This window comes from Microcaecilia unicolor, chromosome 10 (genome assembly GCF_901765095.1).
Source record: "Microcaecilia unicolor chromosome 10, aMicUni1.1, whole genome shotgun sequence".
NCBI lineage: Eukaryota > Metazoa > Chordata > Amphibia > Gymnophiona > Siphonopidae > Microcaecilia > Microcaecilia unicolor.
The window spans coordinates 155,781,281-155,805,518 of record NC_044040.1 but is presented as its reverse complement, the minus strand read 5'-3'; the positions used below and the strand labels follow the sequence as shown (position 1 = coordinate 155,805,518).

The window sequence follows — 24,238 nt, the reverse complement described above, 5'->3', positions numbered from 1 at the left end:
GCATCCTTCGTTACATTTTTTACACTGAATGATATATACCACATTGGAAGATGAGCAAGTGAAAGATTCCTTTATGTTGAATATCTTTCCTTTGTGGATGACTGTGGGGTCCTGTGAAATATTTTGGCATAGTTTGCAACTGGATAAATTACAGGGAAGTGTGCCCTTCTGTTCCTTTTCAGTCTGTGATGGAAGTTTACTTCTGATTAGCTTGTGTTTTAAGTTGGGTGGCTGTCGGAAGGCCCTGGTGGGGAAGGGAATATCTCTTTCAGTAATTCATCCTCCTGGAGTATAGGTTGTAGATCTCTTATGATTTTCCTCAGTTTTTCCAGCTCTGGATTGTATGTCACTACAAGGGGGATTCTGTCTGTGTATTTTTTCTCCTTGTACTATAGCAGATTCTCCCTGGGTGTTTTGAGGGAGGAGGCAATATTCTTGGAGATTATTTTGGGGTTGTAGCCTTTCTGTTAGAAGGATGCAGTCAGGCTTTTAAGGTGTCTGTCTCTGTCCCCTGGGTCAGAGCAGATACTGTGGTATCTTGTGGCTTGGCTGTAAATGATGGATCTTTTTGTATGTGAAGGATGGAAGCTGGAGTTGTGGAGATAGCTGCATCTGTCTGTGGGTTTCTTGTATATAGATGTTTGTATACAGCCATCACTGATTGAGACCGTGGTGTCCAAAAAATTGACTTTTTCTGGGGAGTAGTCAATTTTGAATCTGATTGTAGGATGGTATGTATTGAAGGCAGAATAAAATTGTTTGAGTTTCTTCACCCTCCATCCAAATCATAAAAATGTCATCGATGTACCGGTAGTATTTTAGAGGTTTGGTCTGGTGTGTATTCAGAAATGTCTCTTCCAGCTCAGCCATAAAAAGGTTGGCATAGTGGGGTGCTGTCCTGGTGCCCATCGCAGTGCCCATTATTTGTAGATAGATATCATTGTTAAAGCGGAAGTAGTTGTGAGTTAAAATGAATTTGATTAATTTTGTAATAGTTTCTGGTGAGTATTGATGGTCCAGAAAGAACTACAAGATGCCTATCCAAGTTTACTGATAGATCTTAGAAGGTTAGGCCCTTAGGTTGGTAATTCATTGTCAGGACTGACAAAATCCACTTCAGTTCTGATTAAGTGAGCTGTGTCAGTAAAGTCACATTAGATGGGGTTACCTTTCAAAAAGATCATCTGTTTGACTCGTATTGTGATGAAATTATCAGGGATTTGGCAGAAAGAAAATTGCCTTTTATATCGGAGAGAACCTCAAGCTTTTTATGTTGATTTTTTGATAGGTATTACAGGAAGAGATTTAACTTAAATCTTATAGTAGCACTCAGTCATGAATTCTCCATCTTCTAAACAAGGAAAGGCAATCCAGAGCTGATGAGGCTCCCTTCAAACAGTGCTGCTGACATTTCCAGCAGTGAGCTTGGATTGGGAGCCATTAGGGAAGAGTCTTTAGAGGTGTTAGAAAATCTGGGATAGATGGGTATAAAGAAGAAAATGAAAAAAAGGAGGTTACAAAATGGAACTTTGTACCCTACCAAACACAAAGTTCTTTACCCCCAGAATTTGAAGTGATGACTTGGAGAGGAATTGAAGGTCATAGTTAGATCTTGGGAAAACGAAAGCTGCTGTTGGAGTCCTTCGGGCAAAGTAGGATTTAGCAGTGGTCCCTACTCTCAGTGCCGAAGAAGTGTGGTGGATTACAGACAATATTGGACTGAAGAAACTGAGGAAGTTTCTGATAACAAAAAACACTTTTAATGCGGTCCCTAAAATATACAGTGTAGCCCAAACAGACCCAAAGATTTTTTTGACTATCTTTTAATTTATACCATTCGTTAGCACAGTGTCATGAGAGATGATTCTGTTTAGTGGTAAATACAGAAGAGCAAAATCTCTTCATGTCTTGGTTTTGTCACCCATGAGTTTTGTTACATAGTAAATGATGGCAGATAAAAGACCTGTATGGTCCATCCAGTCTGCCTAACAAGATAAACTCATTTTACTTGGTATGTGATACTTTATATGTATACCCAAGTTTGATTTGTCCTTGCCATTATCAGGGCATAGACCGTAGAAGTCTGCCCAGCACTCTTCTTGTACTAAGTTCTGAAGCTAACATCAAAACCCCTTAAAATTTACACTCCAGCCAATCCCTATCTATTCAGTCACGATCATGGCATAGACCGTAGAAGTTTGCCCAGCACCTGTTTCGTTTCCCAATTACTGGTGTCCTCACCTAATCTCTGCTAAGATTCCGTGGAACCATTCCTTCTAAACAGGATTCCTTTCTGTTTACCCCACGCATGTTTGAATTCCATTACTGTTTTCATCTCCATCACCTTTTGCATTCCACATATCCACCACTCTCTGTGAAAAAATACTTCCTTACATTACTCCTGAGTCTGCCCCCCTTCAACCTCAATTCATGTCCTCTGGTTCTACCGCCTTCCCGTCTCCGGAAAAGGTTCATTTGCAGATTAATACCTTTCAAATATTTTAACGTCTGTATCATGTCACCCCTGTTTCTCCTTTCTCCAAGGTATACATGTTCAGGTCAGCAAGTCTCTCCTCGTACAGTTTGCAATGCAAATCCCATACCATTTTTGTAGCTTTTCTTTGCACCGCTTCCAGTCTTGTTACATCTTTAGCAAGATATGGCCTCCAAAACTGAACACAATTCTCCAAGTGGGGCCTCACCAACGACTTATAGAGGGGTATCAACACCTCCTTCCTTCTGCTGGTTATGCCCCTCTCTATGCAGTCTAGCATCCTTCTGGCCACAGCCGTCGCATTGTTTCTTCACCTTTAGATCCTCAGACAGCAACACTCCAAGGTCTCTCTCCTGAGTCGAGCTTACTAATCTCTCCCCTTCTGATCGGTATCTCTTTTGGGTTTCTGCACCCTAAGTGCATCACTCTACACTTCTTGGCATTACATTTTAACTATAGACAGAATATTAGAAACCTACCAAATTAGCAAATGCCACGCATGAAACTCAGCCATAAAACAGCTTATAATATGCCACTGGGGACCACCATCATTGCACAGCCCTCCCTACCTACCAATTGATGGAGCCAGAACCATAAAGGCACAGTCTATTATCTGATCAATACTGTAATTATATTAATAACGATGGTACTTAGCTCCTTGTATCAGATGTATCGTGCTGAGCTGCTAGGTGTCCCAGCGAAGAAGATGGCTGTTAGTCCATAGGCATTCTTGTTATCTTTTTTCTTTCTTTTTTTCTTTGCTCGTGCTATAGTCCATCAAAATTAGCGCTTAACTGATGCTCAGTGCTAACACGTTCCCAACATGCTGCATGTTTCGCCAGAGTGGGATATGGCACCATATCCCAAACCACTACCACTGTATTTTCATCATCTGTTCCCCAGATCTACTTTATCATAGTCTGGACCTCCCTCTGACCATCTCAGCTTCTTGGAAGAAGGAATCCTATGGTGGAGAAAGCCATTGCACCTGCTACACCACAGGAGGGAAATCGAGGCTTCTACTCCAGGTACTTTTTGCATTCAGAAATAAATGAGAGGCTTATTCCCCACACTAGATATCAGAGATGTCAACAGTTTCCTTCTCGAGGAAAATTTCAGAATAACTACTACCCCTCCATTTCTCTTCTGTTCATCAAACAGGATTGAATCTTAAGGATATAGATAGATAAGTGTACTTTTACATCCCCATTAGAGTATCTCAGACGTCTAACCAGTTCGAGTTCAAGTCCTTCCTTTAGGCTATTTATCAGTCCTGACGATATTTTCATAATGTCTTGTGCTGTTGGTTCCCTGCCTTCATAAACAAGGGTCTTTTACTATTCCCATGCCTAGATGACTGACTTCTTATGGAGCAGTCAGAGGCTTTAACTCTCCTGAGAAAAAGTTGCTTTTCTTCAGTCTCTGCAATTTCTTATCAATTTCCAAAAGTCACATTCACCCAGCTTCAGTAGGGTTATGGGAACAGTGTTGTACACTTCCAAACAATATTTTCACTAAATTTGAGCTGTGGGAGAGCAGTTTTGTCCCAGTGCTATCGCATGATGTCATCCACTTGTGTGCCTTATCAATCCTGCTATCTGTGAAAAATATCTGTTACAGGTAAGCAACATTGCTTTCTTTGTAAGTTTTACATGAGTAAATAGCGAATGAGGAGAACTATAAGAACTTGGGTTCTGTGTTACAGTAATGGCTAATACTTCAAACCATCTTACTCAGAGCAGGAGCAGTCTAGATTTTTTATTGTAGTGTGTGAGTGTATATGGTGCTTTTGTTCAAGTGTAATTTATCTCCTTGTTTCTCACTTTTCCTATTTAAAATTAGGTAGTTAATCTTTTATGTAGTATTTGTCCATTCACTGAAGAGATGGCTGCATGTGGGGACTACAGGTACTTTGCTTTGGAAATCATACATGTATAAAAAGTGCTTATATAAATTGTATTGCTATTGTACCTACTTAATACTTTTACTTTCTAGATTAGTAGTATGCTTGTGTGCGGTTCTTTTTCTTAGCAGTTTGTCTCATTTTTAGGTATGAATCCCCAGAAATCGCTCTAAATTGCGGAATAATGTTGAGAGAATGTATCAGACATGAGCCACTGGCTAAAATCATCTTGTGGTCAGAGCAGTTCTATGATTTCTTCAGATATGTGGAAATGTCAACATTTGACATTGCTTCAGATGCCTTTGCCACATTCAAGGTAATTTGAAACCCAAGCTTCTCCTATTTTTATTGCTGATAATTTGAACATACTAAGCTTATTTAAAATGAAATGTTAGCTCTTTTAATTTTCAATATGTAGTCCATAGTTTTCCTTATCTCAGGATTTCTTATTAGTGTAACAAGACTCTGCAGCAGAACCCTTTGGTGAAGAGCAGATCAAAATGTATAATTATGTAGTAGATAACAGCAGATAAAGGCCAACATGGCCCATCTAGTTTGTCTTGGCCCTCAATCTGAAGTGAATAAAGCCCATAAGTACACAAGTATTACCATACTGGGACAGACCGAAGGTCCATCAAGCCTGGTATCTTGTTCCCAACATTGATCAATTCAGGTCAGAAGTACCTGGCAAGATTCTAAAAGAGTAAAACAGATTTTGTGCTCCTTATCTAAGAATAAGCAAATCTATCTTTAATAATGGCTTATGGACTTTCTTTTAGGAGATTAGCCAAACTTTTTTTTAAACCCTGCAAAACTAACTTTTTACCACATTCTGTGGCAATGAATTCCAGAGTTTAATTTCATGTTGAATGGAGAACTATTTGATTTGTTTTCAGTTTACTACTTAGTAGCTCCATTATGTGTACCCTAGTCCTTGTATTTTTGGGAAGAGTAAGCAAACAATTCACATCTACCCATTCTACTCCACTTAGTATTTTATGGACCTGTATCATGTCTCATCCCCTTTATCATTTTTGTTGCCATTCTCTGTACCTTTTCTAATTCAACTATATTGTATTTGAGATGGTCATCAGAATTGCACACAATATTCGAGGTGCAGTCACACCATGGAGCAATACAAAGGTATTTTAATCTTGGTTTTATTCTCCATTCCTTTTTCTCTCTCTTTTTTTTTTTAACTATTTATTTATAAGTTCAGACAACAATTTACAAGTGAAAAACACTTGAAAAGGCATCTGATAAGAATAAAGAAATATATAATAATACTAGTAAAAAAGGCCCGTTTCCGAAACAAATGAAACGGGCGCTAGCATTTTTTTTTTGTGTGTTTGATATAAAGGGATATAAGTGACTGGATGCGAGTGTGTGTGTGAGAATGAGATTATGTGGCAGGGTCCCCCCTTCCTCCCAGTTCCGTGGTCTTTATCTCAGTTGCAGGGGGTTCCCCCCCTTCCCCATGCTTGGAAAGTGGGATGGAGTAGAGTGTGGCTTTGAGGGTCACATACTTTGAATCAACCTTGGAAAGTGTATTTGAGAGAGTGTGTGTGAGATGGTCTGTGTGAGAGAGAGTGAATGTGTGTTTGTGTGTGCGTGACACAGAGACTGGATGCGAGTGTGTATGTGAGAATGAAATTATGTGGCAGGGCCCCCCCTTCCTCCCATTTCCCATAGAGAAACCGCAAGCGAGAAAGCTGGAGCAAACATCTGAATTTCTATTGAGATGGGGGAGAGCCGCAGTTATAGTGCTGAAAAATGCATATTCAGTGTGATAACTGTGTAGGTCTGCCTTCAGGAAAGAGTTGAGAAGCATTGCTGTATCTTATCTGTGTGTTCCACCTCTGCTTACCCCTATTAAGATGTTTTAATGTATTATGTTGATATTGGACGTACTATATATGTAATAGGTACACTGTTATTTGAATGTTGTTGTTTTTTTTACTGCTGTAAACATGTCTTGCTTATGTCCATGTTATTCTTGCTGTATACTATTTTGGGTGATTTTCTTTAAAAAGGTGATAGATAAATCATAATATATGAATAAATAAAAGAGTAGTATGTTATTAGCCCATTAAAGCAGACCCACTGTATCACTCTTTGAAGTGTAATATATCTAACAGTTAACTAATCATCAAGAAATTATTACGTGGCTTGTCCAAAACTATTTTTACTTGAAATCCAGTTTTATTTAATGCTATATATCAGTCTTGGTTTACTGTGCAGAATTTTTTAAATAATAAATAAAATCAGCTCTTAGTATTTGAAATGCTGCCTGCAAGTAATTTAACCTTACATAAGCTGGGAAAGGGGATGGGGGGGAAGAGAGAGAGAAGAAAACAAAGAGAATACAAAGAATTCCAAACACTTTCAATTCCTCTGAAGTGACATCTGATCTCCTCTCCGCAGGATCCCTGCTGTTCTGAAAAGTATAGATTTTTAGCTGCACGATCTTTTTGTTCAATGAAAAGCTGTTTACGGCCGGTGCTCACATTTTACTGACACTGAGCAGGTGAGCTCAGAAGAGCCAAAGTCAAATAGTTTCGACGAAGTGGAAACTATTTATTGTTTTAATTGCACTGAAAGGGTAGAAGTTGACAGCTGCTTCTTTTTGTTTTGCTTTGCTGAAAGCCGCGTTTTGCAGGCACCCGGTTTTTTTTTTTTAATCCTTGACTGTGAATGATGGGGAACTCTGGAATGCTTTGACACCAGAGCTGACTGTGTGTGCTGGTTTCCTCCCTGAAATTCAAGGCTCGCAGGAAGAATTAGTTGTGAGTGGTGGGTGATGGGGTTTGCTGAGGCGAGGGATGTTTTTGTATGTCCTCGGTCAGTCCGTGAAAAGGGGAAGGGGGGTGTTGGAGTTTTCTGCATCGGCATGTGAAATATTTGTTTTTTTTTGTGTGGTAATGATGGAGTTTGCCAGCGATTCTACTGCTGCACAGACAATGAGGCTGTGTACGTGTTACTTCCCCCCTTGACGTCTCGGTCCTCTGTTCTCTGTGTTGCTCATAATGAGTCGTGCTGGTGAGTGCTCCTCCCTTCTTACCTTGTTGTTGTCTCTGATAGGTCCTTGTGGTTGCCTGGTTACGTTGTTAGAGGTTGCTTTTTCCTGATTGGTCCGTCATGCATCTTCTGTGGTTTACCGTTGCTTGGCAACGTCTTGATCCCTTCCTTCAGTTCACTGTAACTTTTCTGCCCTCACGTCATAACGTTTGACGTGAGGGCGGGGCAGAGACTTGGCTGGCTGGCTTCACACCACGAACGCCACGAACCCTTCACTTCAGAGAGTGTTTTAGTGACTTCAGAACGTTGTCCTCATTAGAACGTTCACGGTGCGTTTTATTATATTAGATAACCATAATAGGAAACATATTTCAATCCTAATTAAGCCACAAAGAAGTATTGGGGGGGGGGGGGGGGGGGGGAGTACCTAAGAGGATAAGGAGATCCAAAAAAGAAAAAGGCTTAATATGAATCAAACCTCCACAATAATTTTATCCCAACAAATAGAGGCTAGGTCCTTCCTCTGACCAACTTCTTCATATAAAGGAACGTTCTCAGTTGTTCTAGAGAAAGAAAAAACATATATTTAACTCCAAGATATTTAACTATACATTTTCAAGAATATGATATGCTAATAAGTAGCACCCAAAGCTAATGTCTCGGATCTCATAGCTAGAAAGTTCTTTTTCTCGTTTGCCTTGTAACATCTGGGTAAATTAATATTCTTTTCCCACAAAAAAGAGATTTCAAATTGCGAAAATAAAGCTGCATTATTACATTCAAATCCTATTTGAAGACGAACAATACCACCAAACTAGCTCTCTCAGTTGTATCCGATAAGTCTCCAGTAATTTAGATACATTCAGAAGATCTCTATTAGCTCACAAACTTCAGTTCCCCAGGGTTTTAAGAGGAGTATAATTATTTTTCTAATAATTCCTAACATTCTATTTGTTTTCTTAGCTGCCTCTGCACACTGAGAAGAAGGCTTTAATATATCAACAATGATACCTAAAACCGTTTCCTGGGTAATGATTTCAAATGTGGAAGCTTTTTGCATCATGTAGCTATAGTTTCATCAATTAGTATTTGCTCACATTAAATGTCTTCCATTTGAATGTCCAGCCTCCCAGTCTCATAAGGTCCTCTTCCAATTTTTCACAATCCTCTTATGATTTAACAACTTTGAATACCTTGTTATTCCTGTTTCCAGATCTATAAATATATTAACAAGCAGCGGTCCCAGCACAGATCCCTTCTCCATTATTGACCATTTAACCGTACTCTATTTTCTGTCTCCTAACCATTTTTTAATGCACAATAGCACACTGCCTCTTATCCCATGACTTTTTAATTTCCTCAGGAGTTGTTCATGAGGTACTTTGTCAAATACCTATAGAAAGTCCACTGTTTTTTTTTGTATTGACTCAAACAGAATGGGAGCTGCTATCAGCAAACATAATCTAATTGGTTAGCAGACTGCATTTTGTTTACTTATGCCCAGGCTGGGTGTCTCTAGAGTGGTGATTTTCAGGATATCCCTAATGAATATGCTTTTTATATCTTACTTCTAATGCCAGTCAGAAAATCACAGATTTCATTAAACTTTATAATATTTTCCTCTTTACTGAAATATTTTATGAAATAAACACTTTCTTGTGGAAATATTTCCTGTTTTTACTTCGTAGACACAAATCAACCTACATATGTATGTTATAACATCATACTTACTAAACACCAAGCATACCACCATACATACTTCAGTGGAGCTAATTGCCACCTCTTTTTTACTCAAAATACAAATGCAATACAAAAAACCATCCTAAGCATAAACAAATGTCCTGAACCAATCTGTAACAAAGTTACACTTTTAAATTAGCAAGGAGTCTTCTGAAAAACAGTGCTGCATTTGTAATCCCAAAAAGACTAATCTTTGAGCAGTGCAATCTGGTAGGCTCCTTATTTTTCTATCGGCTTCATGGTTGGCTGAAGAACAGGGATAAGCCTCACAGTCCAAACTCTGTGATGCTGTAACACAGCATTATCTCTTTAACATAAACCTCTTCAAGCCCAACGCGTTTCGCTCTAGGCGTCTTCAGGGGCTCCAATTCTATGCACAATAGCAAAACAGGAATATAAATTCCCTCCCCACATGTCAACAATATACCACATTCAATATACTTAAAAGCTATATTCACCTCACTCTCTAAGCTCTCATATCTCTGGGCAATTGCCAAGATGTCTCCCTCCATGGCATGCCGGAAGTGACATCAGCAAAGCGGTGTTACCGCAATACAGGTTATACTCTCTCCTACCCTGTTGCTATCTTTTATAGATTCCCCCACTCCACTTCTTCGTTCAAACCCGTAGGTGTCACTGTTCTCCAATCATGTATCAATCGCTGCTCACTCTGCAGCACTGTTTTTCAGAAGACTCCTTGCTAATTTAAAAGTGTAACTTTGTTACAGATTGGTTCAGGACATTTGTTTATGCTTAGGATGGTTTTTTGTATTGCATTTGTATTTTGAGTAAAAAAAGAGTGGTGGCAATTAGCTCCATTGAAGTATGTATGGTGGTATGCTTGGTGTTTAGTAAGTATGATGTTATAACATACATATATAGGTTGATTTGTGTCTATGCAGTAAAAACAGGAAATATTTCCACAAGAAAGTGTTTATTGCATAAAATATTTCAGTAAAGAGGAAAATGTTATAAAAGTTTAATGAAATTTGTGATTTTCTGACTGGCATTAGAAGTAAGATATAAATTGTATGCACAGTTTGGGTACGATAACTCATTTAGTATCATAATAGTATGCATGAGAGAGATTTTCATGCCTGTCATCTCCATTATCTACAAATCTCTCTCATGCATATTCATTACCCTATTACAAAGTAACTACTACTGATTTTGCTTTAATCTCTGTTACCTTTATTTCAAAACAACTCCTAAAACATTGTTTAAATGATATAATTAAATACACCTCCTCATGTTATTTTTATTCTCATCATACTTAGTCATACATGCCCACCATTAACAATTCTCTCTCCACACATTCATGCATTCACCATTAAAACTGTTCTTCGCCTTCTCTACCCAAAGCAATGATGTTTACATGGATATAAAAATCATTCTATTAATCACAATACTCCTGCAGCACTCTAAGCTTTTCATTTGGCTACGCCACCTCCCATAACCAATCTTAACTGATGATTAATTTTTGATTTCAAAACATCTTGAATCCTGCGATAATATCAAATGTTCATACCAGCATCCTTGTCCATTTAATAATCATCCAGTAACCATCAAGTCCTTTGGACGCAGAGCAAAAAAAAAATCTCATATGTAGTGTTGTAGATACTTCACAACCGCTATTCCTTTCTCAGCTTCTGTCCTCTGTCTTAGAGTTTTCAAATCTGGCATCAAACCCGACAGAAATTCCACTTCTAAATCACCTATATTTACTGTTAAGGTAATGTTCTCATCTGAATGATTCAAGTACTGTATGAATTCTTCCAACTTTTCTCTGCTCTCACTCCATAGTAGTAAAATGTCATCTATATATCTCTTACATTGCACAATAAATTGATTATAGACACTTGTATAAACAAATGAGTCTTCATGCATCTTTAAAGAGTGTTGCAGGAGTATTGTGATTGATTGAATGATTTTTATGTCCATGTAAAGATCATCGTTTTGTGTAGAGAAGGTGAAAAGTAGTTTTAATGGTGAATGTATGAATGTGTGGTGAGAGAATTGTTAATGGTGGGTATGTAAGAGTATGTATGATGAGAATGTGAGAGAGTATAAAATAAAATGAGGTGTATTCATTTAAACAATGTTTTAGGAATTGGTTTGAAATAAAGGTAACAGATTAAAACAAAATTAGGAGTAGTTACTTTGTAATAGGGTATTGATAAATGTAACTAGATTGAAATTAATGTACTCAGTAGGAGGTAATTGTTTATCCATATTCATTAGGGATATCCTGAAAACCTGGCTGGTGGGTGGTCCCCCAAGAGAGGTTTGAGAACTACTGTCTAGAAAATCACATTACAGCTCGTAATGTCAAAGCTATGGCTGCTCCTGTAGCTCACTTGAGATCACCCTCTACAGAAGAGATCCAGAACTGCAACATGGTCTTCAGTCCACATATTCAGATCTCAGTACTGTTTGGAGCAGGACTCCCTACGTGACAGTTTGTTCAGATAAACCTTTGGAATCTAATTCTACCCTTCTAGGTCCATTTTCTGTCCTTGACTGCCTAAAAACAAGAAAAAAGTAAATAACTTGTAGCAAACTGGCCCTGCCTGTTCCGGGCCAATAATTGCTGCCTATTTTTTGTTTAAGGCAGACTGGTAGCTATGGATTCCCAGATGTAGGAATATATTTTCCTGCTTTTCCTCTTGAGCAAGCAAAGTTACTTATCTGTTTGTGTGTGTGTCCTGGATGGAAATCCCGTGAGCCCTTGGATCCTACTGGAGGGCGGAGGTGAAGGTGACCGCAGCCCTCCAAAGGACAGCCGAACAACCCCTAGACTTCACCCATGGCGACCGCCGTTCACCGGGAGTTGAGCTCCCAGCAGCAGGCGGCCAACGGGACTTCCAGAACTGCAGGGGTTGGCCGACCGGCCAAGCGGAGGGAGGACTGGGACCGAGCAGCAGACAGGCTGGCAGCAAGCAAGCAGTATCAGGAACTAGCAGAGGTCAAGCAAGTCAGGTCAATCAGAAGAGAAGTCTGGAGACACAACACGGAAGCTTAGTTCCTCTGAGACAAGAAGCCGAAGCAAGAATCATGAGAAACGCTGCTCCTTAAATAGCCCTCCCCATCAGGGAGCCGAGAGTCAGCTGGGGAGCGCAGGGACCACAGGAGACGTCATCCGAGGAGCATCCAGGATAGGCGTAGCGTCATACCTAAGGCGGAGCCCCGCTTCAACCAGCCAATCAGGAAACCACAAGGCGCAGCTTCGCTTCCTGGGCTCCACATCTGGAAGAGAAGCCGGCCCGCGAACTCCGGCGCCATATTCTTCGACTTCGTTGACGTGGGCCCAATGGCTGGCTATCGGGAGCAGCGTGGCCAAGATGGCCAGCGATCTGGAGAGGGAACTAGACAGGCCGGCCAATGGCACGAGGAAAAGCGGCCAATTCTGGAGCGTGTCCTCGGCGGGCGCTGCTCTGCTCAGGTGAGGGACGCGACAGTGTGTTTGGGGGGTCTTTTATAAAGATACACTAGTGTCTCTAATATTTAGTGCACGCTTATTTTTAACGCGTGCTATAAATGCTAGCATGCCTTTGCAAAAGGGGCCTGTGATATTCTCTAAGGACTCCCCTTGGAGTTGAATTCTATATGCTGGAGACTAGACTGGCTATGTCCCCTGCAACAGCAGCAGACAAGAAGGCACATATGCATGGTGCAATGCTGTAAAAAAAAAAATTGTAGTATACAAGCTGGTGAGCATTCCTATGTGGCCTCTGTTGGATGATGTCACCCAGATGTAAGAATATTTATCCTGCTGTCTGCTTACAAGTACGTAGCTTTGTGTTTCAGTAGTCTGATGACTTTTTCAAGAGCTGTAGAGTTATCATTCCTCCCATTTGAATTCAAAACCCTACCAGCCCTGACAGAGGAGGAAGGGATGGTTACAGCCATATTTCAAGAATATTGCACTAAAAAAAAAAAAAAAAAAAAGCTTTTCTTGTCTATAGTGAGATGTAACAACAGCAGTTTTTTCTGGACCTTTCTAAATTTTCACAAAAAGCCTTCCCACAACAGTTTAAATAACCATTAAATATCAGTTATATGGCTTTGCCTCTCTCACAAAGATAGTTGTCAGAGTGTATGCCTGTCAGCTTTCTCAAAGTAGCTACGTCAGGAAAAAATAGATCTAAAAGTGAAGACTAGATAAATGTAATAAAGTAAATTGAGTTCTGAATGGTCATTGGTAAAGTAGGGCAATAAATGTTTTATCAGTTAGTCTTGGATACCATTTATGTAAGGGCTTTTTTTTTCATTTTGACATTGCTATTACAACATAAATCTGTTACTTTACAATAACATTTCAGTGTTTTCCCATTGTCAAATATTCTCCTTTCATAATTCTTCCATTCTGTCACTACTCTTTCTTTTTATAGTTAAAGAAACTTGTTTTTCTTCCGGGTCTGGCAGTTTGCTCTTTCTCCTTTGAGCTTCTGGCAGAATTGAAAATGGTTGTGCTATGAGCCTTCATTTGCAGCTGCCCCCCCTCCACACACATATTTTATAACCCTTTCTAAACTCACTTAGTCTAGTCATTGCAGTGGCAGTCCTCTGCCTGAAGCCATATCCTGTGCTCCTTCAAGAACCTTTAAATTTTGATTTCCAGGGTCAACCATTAGGCTATTGCATAAAGACTGGGAGCAGTAGCCTTAATTCAAGAATTAACCCCAGGTGCTCCATATGACAGTTCATAACATTGCCACTGAGTTACCAGGTTTGAAGAATATATTTATATAAAAATGCATCCAATGGCATGGTCTCTCATAGCAGGTCTCTGGTTTAATTCCTGGATCCACTGCTTCTACATCGTTGGTTGGTAGTGGGTGTTGTGGGTGACAGTATTTTTTTTTTTGTTACATTTGTACCCCGCTCTTTCCCACTCATGGCAGGCTCAATGCGGCAGGCAATGGAGGGTTAAGTGACTTGCCCAGAGTCACAAGGAGCTGCCTGTGCCGGGAATCGAACTCAGTTCCTTAGTTCCCCAGGACCAAAGTCCACCACCCTAACCACTAGGCCACTCCTCCACTCCACCAGTATTCCGTCCCTGGTGGAAGGAAGAAAAGGAAGTTGTGGCTCCCAACCTGAAATCCATTGCTGCAGACAAGGAAAAGTGGGAGGAAGAGTAAGGGTAATGGGATTTGATATACTGTCTTTCTGTGGTACAATCAAAGCTGTTTACATTTATTTTATGCAGGTACTTTCTCTGTCCCTAGTGGGCTCACAGTCTAAGGTTAAGTGACTTGTCCAGAGTCACAAGGAGCTGCAATGGGAATTGAATCAAATTCCCTAGGTTCTCAGTCCACTGCACTAACCACTAGGCTTCTCTTCCACTGGAAGATCCCCAGGCTCATGGAGCCAGATCCAGCAGCACTGGTTTTGATCAACTAGAAGAAAAAGGGAGATGAAGTTATCTACTAGGCCAAAAAAAACAGAAAATGTATCCAATATTTTGACATGGTATAAAAATATTTTTCAAAACTTCTCATGTAATCACTTTTTCAACTGTGTAATGAAATAAAATAGTTGACATTTGTACTGCTATTAAATGTGCTTTTGTGTTCCAAAATTTGAAAAGTGCTGTTAATTCCAAGCTGGCTGGTTGTTACAGGAGCTGTCCATAAGTTGGTGCTGAACAACAGTGAAGTAGCTTTAACCCCTGGGTTTGTTGACCTTTCTTATTTGTTTCAGGATCTGCTTACGAGACACAAGTTACTAAGTGCAGAATTTTTGGAGCAACATTACGATAGGGTAAGTCAATTAATTAAAGAATTTTTAGAAATGCAATTTTTATTTGTGTAATACCGAACATGTGTCCACATTCAAAATTTGCTAATTAGTAGCCAAATACAGGTTTGGTACTCTAGGCACATGGTGTTTGTGCCTCTTTTGATTAAAGCAAATACATAAAAGATTTTGGAAAAAGCAGAATAGAGCACTTCAGTTTTAATGAACATATTGCATTAGTTCTAGCATTTCTCTCACTTCATTCACACACAGATAATTTTGAATTAGATTTTCAAGAAAAAAATTAATTTCATATTTACAACGTTGCATTTTGAAAAGTCAGATCATCTGCTGATTTCCTTAGCATCCCTCTGGACTGGCCCAGAATGTGACTGATGCACGCCTTCCAGCAGGTGGAGACTGAGAAAAAAACTGTGACTTTAGAGAAGCCAATAAGAGCCCTTGGCAACAAGAAAAAGGTCCAGTAATCTCAGTCTCCAGCAGGTGGAAGGTGGTGAGCCCTTCAGTCTCATTCTTTATAGTATATTTATGTTGTATTATATACTTTATATTTCTTGCTGTAATTCTTTTAGTTGGTTTTAATTTATTTATTCTGTGCATCCGGATATATCAAACATATAAACGGCGAGTGACCGTACTCACTCGCAAATGCGCAGTAGAGACCTTCTCTGCCCTGCCCCCACGTCAATACGTGATGACGGGGGGCGGAACACAGAGGGTCTGTACTGCGCATTGCTGAGGGAGGGACACCGCCGTCTAACGCTCCCCCCACCCGAGTCGCCGCCGCCACCCACCTTCTACCCAGTCGGGCCCTCGCTCCACTATTGAAACAGCAAGGGTCCGGGAACGCAGCACTGAGCTCTGCTGAGCTGCCGACATCGCCCTTCCTTCTTCTTCTCTGCCTCTGTCCCGCCCTCGACGACGTTACGTCACACGAGGGCGGGACAGGCAGCTGCAGGCAGAGAAGAAGAACGAAGGCCGACGGCAGCTCAGCAGAGCTCAGTGCTGCGTTCCCGGACCCTCGCTGTTTCAATAGCGGAGCGAGGGCCCGGCCGGGTGGAAGGTGGGTGGTGACGGCTCGGTGGGGGGGCGCGAACTCGGCGGTGGGGGCGGGCCTTTCAACCCCCCCCTTCCTATAATAGCCCGTTTTTACGGGCTCAAAGTCTAGTATATATATATATATATATATATAAAAGCCTGTTATTTAGAGGCAGAAGCCCGTGGGGGTCTCTTGGTGCCTCGGGGGTGTCAAACTTGGGTGGCCGGGTCCCTCTCCCCCATGTCCTTCGTGGTATTCTTTTAAGCTGTGCTTGAGTAAAAAAAAAAAAAATAAGAGGAAATCTCAGCACAAAAAGGCAGTTTCCTCAAGCTCTTCAGGGGAAGAGCTTTTGAGGCAGGGAGAGGCAGCCACGAGGAAAAAAAAAACACCAAAAAGACAAGCTTTGATTTTGGTTCTCTGCCCTTTACTTTCTCTTTAAACGAGCAAGACAGCTTCTATTTTCTCTCTGTGACGCTTTGCTGTTGTTTTTATTGCCTCCTGTTTTGGTTTGCAGTTGGCTTAGGCAGACGCGATAGCAGAGAAGGTCCGCCGCTGTTCAGTCTATCAGCGGCAGGGAGTTGGCTCGAGCGGTGTTTGTAAGTTTTGCACCGCGGTAGATGCTTCATCTGAGCAGGGAGCAGGGGCTGTAAAAATGTCGGCGCTGTTAACAGGGGGGGGGGGGGTCTGATTCAGCAGTTTTAAGTGTGGTCGGGCCAGCCTAGTTGGCAGCGCCAATTTCGGCGGGAAATGCCACCATTTTGTCTTCCTCCTCTAAATGCTGCATCCCTGTCTGCTTTACCGGCCTCTCTACCGGCTCTGCCTCAGACTCCTGTTAATTCAGCAGGTGAAGGTGGCTTCCCGCCTGACTTTGTGGTACAAATGTACTAAGCTTTTTTATTGCACAAAGCTGCTCCAGGAGAGGCTTCAGTGAAGAGGTCTCAGGAGGGCCAAGCAGCGGCTGCTAAGCGGCCCAGGCAGTTTTGGGATTTAGAAGAGGATTTTTCTTCTGATTTGGACCAGGAAATGCCATCCTTGGAGGAGACATAGGTGTTTCTGGAAGGTCATTTTCCTGAGGACCTCGGTCAACTGGAAGATGATGCGGAGCCTCTCCCTGCGGGGGAGGATCCCTCAGTGGTGAGAATTTTTCATAAAGATGACCTACAGGAGCTTATTTCTCAGGTTTCCACAACCTTGCGATTTGAGGAGCAGGAGACTCCAGTGGCGGAGTCCAGAAAGGTATTCGTAGGCCAGGTAAGACTTTTCCAATGCATCAGGATATATTAGGGACATCATTCAGGCACAGTAGGAGGTGCCGGATTCTGCCTTTCATCTTGCCAGATCCATGCTCAGGCTTTATCCTGTTCTGGGTTTAGATAGGGATCTTTTACGTCCTCCAGTGGTGGATGCCGTAGTGTCTGCAGTCACTAAACGAAATACGGTTCCCGTGGATGGCGGGATGGTTTTGAGGGATGCTCAGGATCGCCATATAGAATCCTTGTTAAAGAATAGTTTTGATGTTTCTGCTCTGGCAGTGCAGGCTGCTATCTGTGGTTCTTTAGTAGGGAGAGCCTGTTTTCGTTGGTCTAAAAAGGTCTTGGACCGTTCTTCTGATTTTTTTCAGCGATAGATCCTGAAGTGGCTAAGTTGGAAATGGGTTTGGCCTTTTTGGCAGATGCTCTTTACGTCTTGCTTTGGGCCTCTTCTAAGTCTATGGCTCTTTGCGTGGCGGCCCGTCACTCTCTTTGGCTTTGTAGCTGGTCTGCGGATGCGGGCTCTAAGTCCAAGTTTAGTAAATTTCCTAGCCTAGGTGAGGCTAAAGTTCCAAGGCTTCCTGAGAATCATCCCAGGGGGCCTGGACGTGGTGTTTTTTACCGACTGTGGTAGGAGCCGTGCTTTTCGGTATAGACCAGGCAGAGTAGTTCCGTTTCAACGATCCAAGTTTTTTTTCAGAGGACTCTCTCCTTTTGGGTGGTCGTAGAAGCAGTCAGGGAAACAGGAAATTCTTTCTTGTCTTCCTCCCGTCCTCAGCAGTGAAGGTTTGCGGGCCCAGCCTCTGGTTCAGGTAGGAGCTTGGTTGGCGCAGTTTTATGGGCCCAAATTACTTCAGACCAGTGGGTTCTAGAGGTTATTTGTGATGGAGTTCGCCTTAGAGTTTGCTCGTACTTTGTCATACACTTTCGTGGAGTCTTCCTGCCATTCTCTGCTGAAAACCAGGGCTGTCGGACATTCTACGCAGACTTCTCAACCTTCAGGCTAGTTGTCCAGTTCCTTTGTCAGAGCAGCTTCTAGGGTGTTACTCCATAAACTTTCTGGTTCCCAAGCAAGAGGGTTCCTTCAGGCCGATTTCAGATCTCCAGGTGGTCAATTGGGCCCTCAGGGTGCCCTCGTTTCATATGGAGACTTTGCGGTCGGTCATTGTGGCGGTGCAGACTGGGGAGTTTCTGACGTCGCTCAACCTCACAGAAACCTACTTGCATATCCCTACTCGACCGGCACACCAACGTTTCCTTCAGTTTGCGGAGCTCGGCCAGCATTTTCATTTTTGGGCTCTTCCCTTCGGGCTTGTGACTGCTCCTCGGACATTTACCAAAGTCATGGTCGTAGTAGCCGCAGCATTCAGAATTGAAGGCATTCTAGTCCATCCTTATTTAGACGATTGGTTGATCAGAGCAAAGTCTTACCAGGAGAGCGTTCAGGTGACAGCTCGAGTAGTAGACTTCTTGAAGTCCCTAGGTTTGGTAGTCAGTGCACAAAAGATCTGTCTGCAGCCATCTCAGTCATTGGAGTACCTGGGAATCTGTTTTGACACGTTGCAGGGCCGTGTTTTTCTTCCGCCGGCTCGTGTCCTCAAAACTGCAGTCTCAGATTTGTCACTTATTGCAGTCACCGAGGCCAGCGGCCAAGGATTATCTTCATGTCCTGGGTTCCATGGTGGCGGTGATTGAGGCAGTGCCCTGGGCCAGGGCTCATATGAGGCCACTTCAGAGGTCGCTTCTTTCTCGGTGGTCGTCACAGAAGGACTCTCTACATCAGAAATGGTCACTTCCGGCTCAGGTGAAGAGCAGCCTACATTGGTGGCTGTGAGATGCCAGTATGACCAAGGGAATGCCTCTGGATCAGCCCAACTGGAGGGTGGTTATGACAGATGCCAGTCTCCAGGGGTGGGGAGCTCATTGTCAGGGACAGTATGCTCAAGGCCTGTGGTCTCCTCAGGAGAGATCTTGTTCAATAAATCTATTAGAGACCATGGCAGTTAGACTAGCAATCCAGACCTTTGTCCATCTGTTGAGGGGTGAGGCAGTCCACGTGATGTCAGAAAATGCCACCGCGGTGGCTTACATCAATTGGCAAGGAGGAACGAGGAGTCGGCAGTTGGAGCAAGAAGCGTTACAGCCGTTACAGTGGTTGGAGGTGCATCTGGTGGCGCTGTCAGCGGCTCATGTGGCAGGAGTTCAAAATGTTCAGGCAGACTTTCTCAATCAAAACATGCTAGATCCTGGGGAGTGGGCTCTAAGCGTTGTGGTGTATCGGGCGGTGCTGAACCGTTGGGGGGGTTCCCCAAGATGGACTTGTTTGCTCGCTGGCCGTCCGGTCTTCTTTATGCCTTTCCTCTCTGGCCATTGATAGGGTGTCTACTTCAGAGAGTCGAGATGCACAGGGGCCGTCTGATCTTGGTGGCGCCGGATTGGCCTCGCAGACCGTGGTACGCTGATTTTCAGTGGCTTCTAGTAGAGGATCCGTTCAAGCACCCGGTCAGGCAGGATCTTTTGGCTCAGCTTCGCTCTCATCGGTGTTCTACCTCTTTGATTTATGTTCGGACCTGGAGGATTTTTGAGGCCTGGTGTGAGGAGCTCGGGATAGCTCTCTTTCACGTGTCCGTCTTGCAGATTTTGGATTTTCTGTAGCATGGTTTCGACAAAGGCCTTGTTTTGGCTTCTCTTAAAGTGCAGATTGCAGCTCTATCGTGTTTTCGAGGTCATGTTCAAGGAAGATCGCTGGCTAGCCACCTGGATGTGTTCCGTTTTTTAAGAGAGGTTAACCTCCTGCATCCTCTGTCTCGCTGTTCTTTTCCCCGCTGGGATCTTGGTACTCTCGGTTCTTACCAAGCCTCCCTTTGAGCCTTTATCTTCTTGTATTTTGAAGGACTTAACCCTGAAGGCATTGTTTTTAGTGGCTATTGCCTCAGCTAGGAGATTTTCGGAGTTGCAGGCTCTTTCGTGTAGGTCTCCGTTTTTGGAATTCAGCTTGGATCGAGTGTTTTAAGACCAGTTCCTTCTTTTCTGCCCAAGGTATTGACTCGTTTTCTTTCATCTCAACCGGTGGTGTTGCCTGTTCTAGGTTCTTTCTCCGGGTCAGAGGAGCAGCGTCTCTTGAAGCGTTTGGATGTCAAAAGAGTTCTGAAGCATTATGTGAAGTCTACGGAGGAGATTTGTCGGTCCGATCGTTTGTTTTATTCTCATCGGAGGTTCACGCACAGGGTTTATGGCTTCTAAGCCCACTATTTTTTGTTGGCTTAAGGAAATTATTGCATCAGCTTACCTTCTTTCTGGGAAAGCTGTTCCAGAAGGAGTTAAGGCTCACTCTACCAGAGGTCAGGCTACTTCTTCAGCAGAGCGTTGTCTGGTGCCTCTGGAGGACATTTGTATGGCGGCGACTTGGTCTTCTTTGCATTCCTTTTCAAAGCACTATCGATTGTACCTCCTGAGTCATCAGCAAGTTGTTTTCAGGGCACACGTTTTGACAGCGGGGCTGTTAGGGTCCCTCCCATAATCTTACTGCTTTGTTACTTCCCATCAGTCACATTCTGGGCCGGTCCGGAGGGGCGCTAAGGAAGGAGAAATTAGACCTTACCTGCTAATTTACTTTCCTTTAGTCCCTCTGGACCAGCCCAGATCCCTCCTTTTAGGTATTCTGTGTCTTCAAGAGTTAAGTGTTATTGTTTTCTTGTGAGCTGTGTTGCTGGTTTCATTGTTAAAAAAAAAACCCAACACAAATTCTATGGTTCAGTATGTAATCTTTTGTGCATGATATGCAGGGGCATATCATTGGTCACATTATTGTTGGTGGCACACACCCTGTGTTGGCAATGTGCCGGTAGCTGCGCAGGCTTTCGTACGAACAGACCATTTACGTATTGTTTTACTTCCTTCTGCTTTGGTACTTTGTTACTGGATCTTTCTCTTGTTGCCAAGGGCTCTTATTGGCTCTCTCTAGAGTCACAGTTTTTTTCTCTGTCTCCACGTGCTGGAAGGCGTGCACAACCCATCAGTCACATTCTGGGCCAGTCCGGAGGGACTAAAGGAAAGCAAATTAGCAGGTAAGGTCTAATTTCTCCTTTTAGATGTAGAATTAATCATGATACTTCTCTCAGCAGAGTGAAGTTAATTAGGGAATAGGTGGTTTGACTTTTAGTGGGGGATTTGTTCTCTGGGTTCCGGGTTTATAACCTCACTGTACTGATTGCTGGCTCCTCTTCTGGCCCCAGCCAGTCAGGTTTTCAAGATATCCGCCATGAATATTCATGAGAGAGACTTACATGCACTACCTCCTCTGCATACAAATGTCTCTCATGAATATTCATGGTGGATATCCTGAAAACTTGACTGGTTGGGTTTCCTCCAGGATCAGGTTTGGGAACTACTGCTTTAAGGGGTATTATAGTATTTAATCACTTGGGCGTATGGTTTAGCTTGAAGTGAGTTGGCACTAAGTGCGGGTATTGAAACTTTAAAATCTCTTTATTTAAATTCATGATCTGCCTAGAAGTATTATGGAAATCCCTTCTGGATCAGGCTTGATGATACATAACACAAGTCCAAAAATTTTTTCAGTGTTCTCAGGTCATCAGACCTTTATTTTTTTCTTTCTTTTTTTTCCATTTATTTATCTGTGTTGGGTGAAATTTGTTGGAATATATTTATGGTTTAAAAATGTTTGGAAGTACTTTTGTGAGTGCAGTTACAAATCTGAGTGTCTATACAGGGTGAAGCAAAAAAAAAAAAAAACCTATAGTTTTTTGCTATTTTCTCAGCAATTGCTTGGAATTTCAATGTGAAATTTTATAACTCTATTTTGTTACTATCTACATTTGTGTGCCATGTGGAATGAAATTATCTTTAAACATGACGAAGTTACAGACTTTTTAGCGTGACCACCCGGTGATTTTCATGTGTTCAGAAATGTTTGCACTGTAAAACTACCAGTTTACTGTTGTTGACATCATAGTGACAGACTTTTGTAAACAATAATTTGAATAATTCCTTTTAAATTATTTTGGATTGGAATGACAATCATGGGCAAGGTATCAGCAGATGATCTGGGACAGCCTGCCACTGGGACTGATCCACAAGACTGTTAAAAATTTTCCAAAATGACTGATGAAGTAATTTAGGTTTAAAAGCTGGGGGTGGACACTTTTGAGCATTCACAGTGACTGCAAAATTCTGACACATTGTTAATTGTTTCATTTTAATGATGTTATTGTACAGCTCCACGGGCAAGCAGTGGTTTCCCCATGCCCAACAGACTATGGATTTTTCCTCCAGGAATTTGTTCAAATCTTCTAATCCCAGATAAGCTAACCGTGGTTACCACTCTGGCAATGAGTTCCAGAGCTTAACTATTCTTTGAAAAAATATTTCCTCCTATTTGTTTTAAAAGTATTTCCATATAATTTCATTGAGTGGCCCCTGGTCTTTGTACTTTTTGAAAGAGTAAAATATCGATTCGCTTTTACTCATTCTGTGCCACTCAGGAATGCTGGTCATGAGGATATTCACCTTTATTTTTGCTCCCTACAGTTCTGACGTTTCAGTGAAGTCTTGGTTGTTTAGGGCACTCATTTGTGCTATGAATGGGTTCACTGCCAAGATTGTAGTTTATTAGATGAAGGGAAGGAGTTGTGTGCTGTTGGGCTGGAATTGTTATCCACAAGCTATATAGTTGTATGGATGTTAGGATGTGCCTCTGCGATGTTGTAATGGGTTGGGTGGGGGTAGTGCTAGGTATTTTGTTTGTAAATTGCTTCAAGTTTTTTAGGGAAGCAATTAATAAATTTAAATGAATAAGTAATTGGAACACACACATGATGTGGAAAATTGAGCATTAGCAATAATACATGTTGATCTTTCTCCACTAAGAGGAGCATGTTTCATGGCATCTATCTATCTAGAAATAGTTCAGTTGAAGAGTTCCATCTACTGGTCATTCCCAAAATTTATTTCTTACTACTGATTGAATGTTTTTGGTCATGAATAAACTTCTCTCATAAATGAAAAGATTAGGTGAATGTTTACACTGAATTTGTTTACAATGTGAATTTTATAAACATCTAAACTTAAAGATATAGTTTGTAATGCTAATTGTGTCTTTGTCTTTCTAGTTCTTTAGTGAATATGAGAAGTTGCTACATTCAGAAAACTATGTGACAAAAAGGCAGTCTCTGAAGGTAAGCCTTTTTTTTAACCTTTTAAAGTGGCAGCAATCTTAGATGTTCATTATCTTGTACAACTCAGATTTGAAGTATAAAACAAAGTACATTTATGGTATTTTTTTCTACTGTTAGTGTTCTCTTATTATGGGCATATTCGCTGAGGAACTGGAGATGCTTATGAGTAATAAGCCACAGACAGATTTGTAGAGGATGGAGCACAATTAGAGAAATGTGAGAAGAAGCCTTATTGTCCTTTTAGTTCAGCAGAGGTAGGCATAGAATAGTGAGAAAATTTCACTGTGAATCATTTTCATCTCTCACTGATGAGAAGCAGTTACAATAAACCACATTTCCTTAGTCAGCAGTAGATGAATCCAGAGACTTGTGGTTTGTGTCCATCTACCAGCAGGTGGAAATAAAGAGCACTGAATTGTACCTCCTTACAGGATGGAATGCTCCTTGGTCAGTCAGTATTCTGTATCTCCAGCAGGCGGATGGATGGTCTCACCACAAGCTCCTGGTCTCATCTAGGGCAGCTCCTATTCTGGGCCTCCCGATTTAGTTGAGGTCTGGGGTGTTTGGCTGAGTGGTGTTGCCTGGTCACCCCAGATCCCTCCCCCACCCTTCTGCCTTCTCCTACCCTTCTCCAAGAGGTGGCTATCCAGCTACACACACACACACACACACACAAAAACCCGAAAATAAAAGAACCCAGTTAGGGTCAGATGGTTTAGCCCTGCTGACTTGGACATTCACCTGGGTTCGGGAGAGATACTGGTGACCCCAGTATCAGGGCTATGCAAGGAGAAGATAGATGTATGCCTGTGCTGTTACAGGGCTGCTGTTGGTGCT

The 24,238-nt window shown here is 42.0% G+C and overlaps 1 protein-coding gene across 2 annotated transcripts in view; it reads left to right on the top strand.

Annotated features, from left to right (window-relative positions):
- Positions 1-24,238, top strand: part of CAB39 (calcium binding protein 39) — a 235,191-nt gene that overhangs the window by 184,945 nt on the left and 26,008 nt on the right. For both annotated transcript variants that reach the window (XM_030215807.1, XM_030215808.1), the window contains 3 exons: positions 4,545-4,713; positions 14,859-14,918; positions 23,336-23,401. In XM_030215807.1, the coding sequence (XP_030071667.1) occupies positions 4,545-4,713; positions 14,859-14,918; positions 23,336-23,401 (295 nt within the window). The remainder of the gene's footprint in view (positions 1-4,544; positions 4,714-14,858; positions 14,919-23,335; positions 23,402-24,238) is intronic.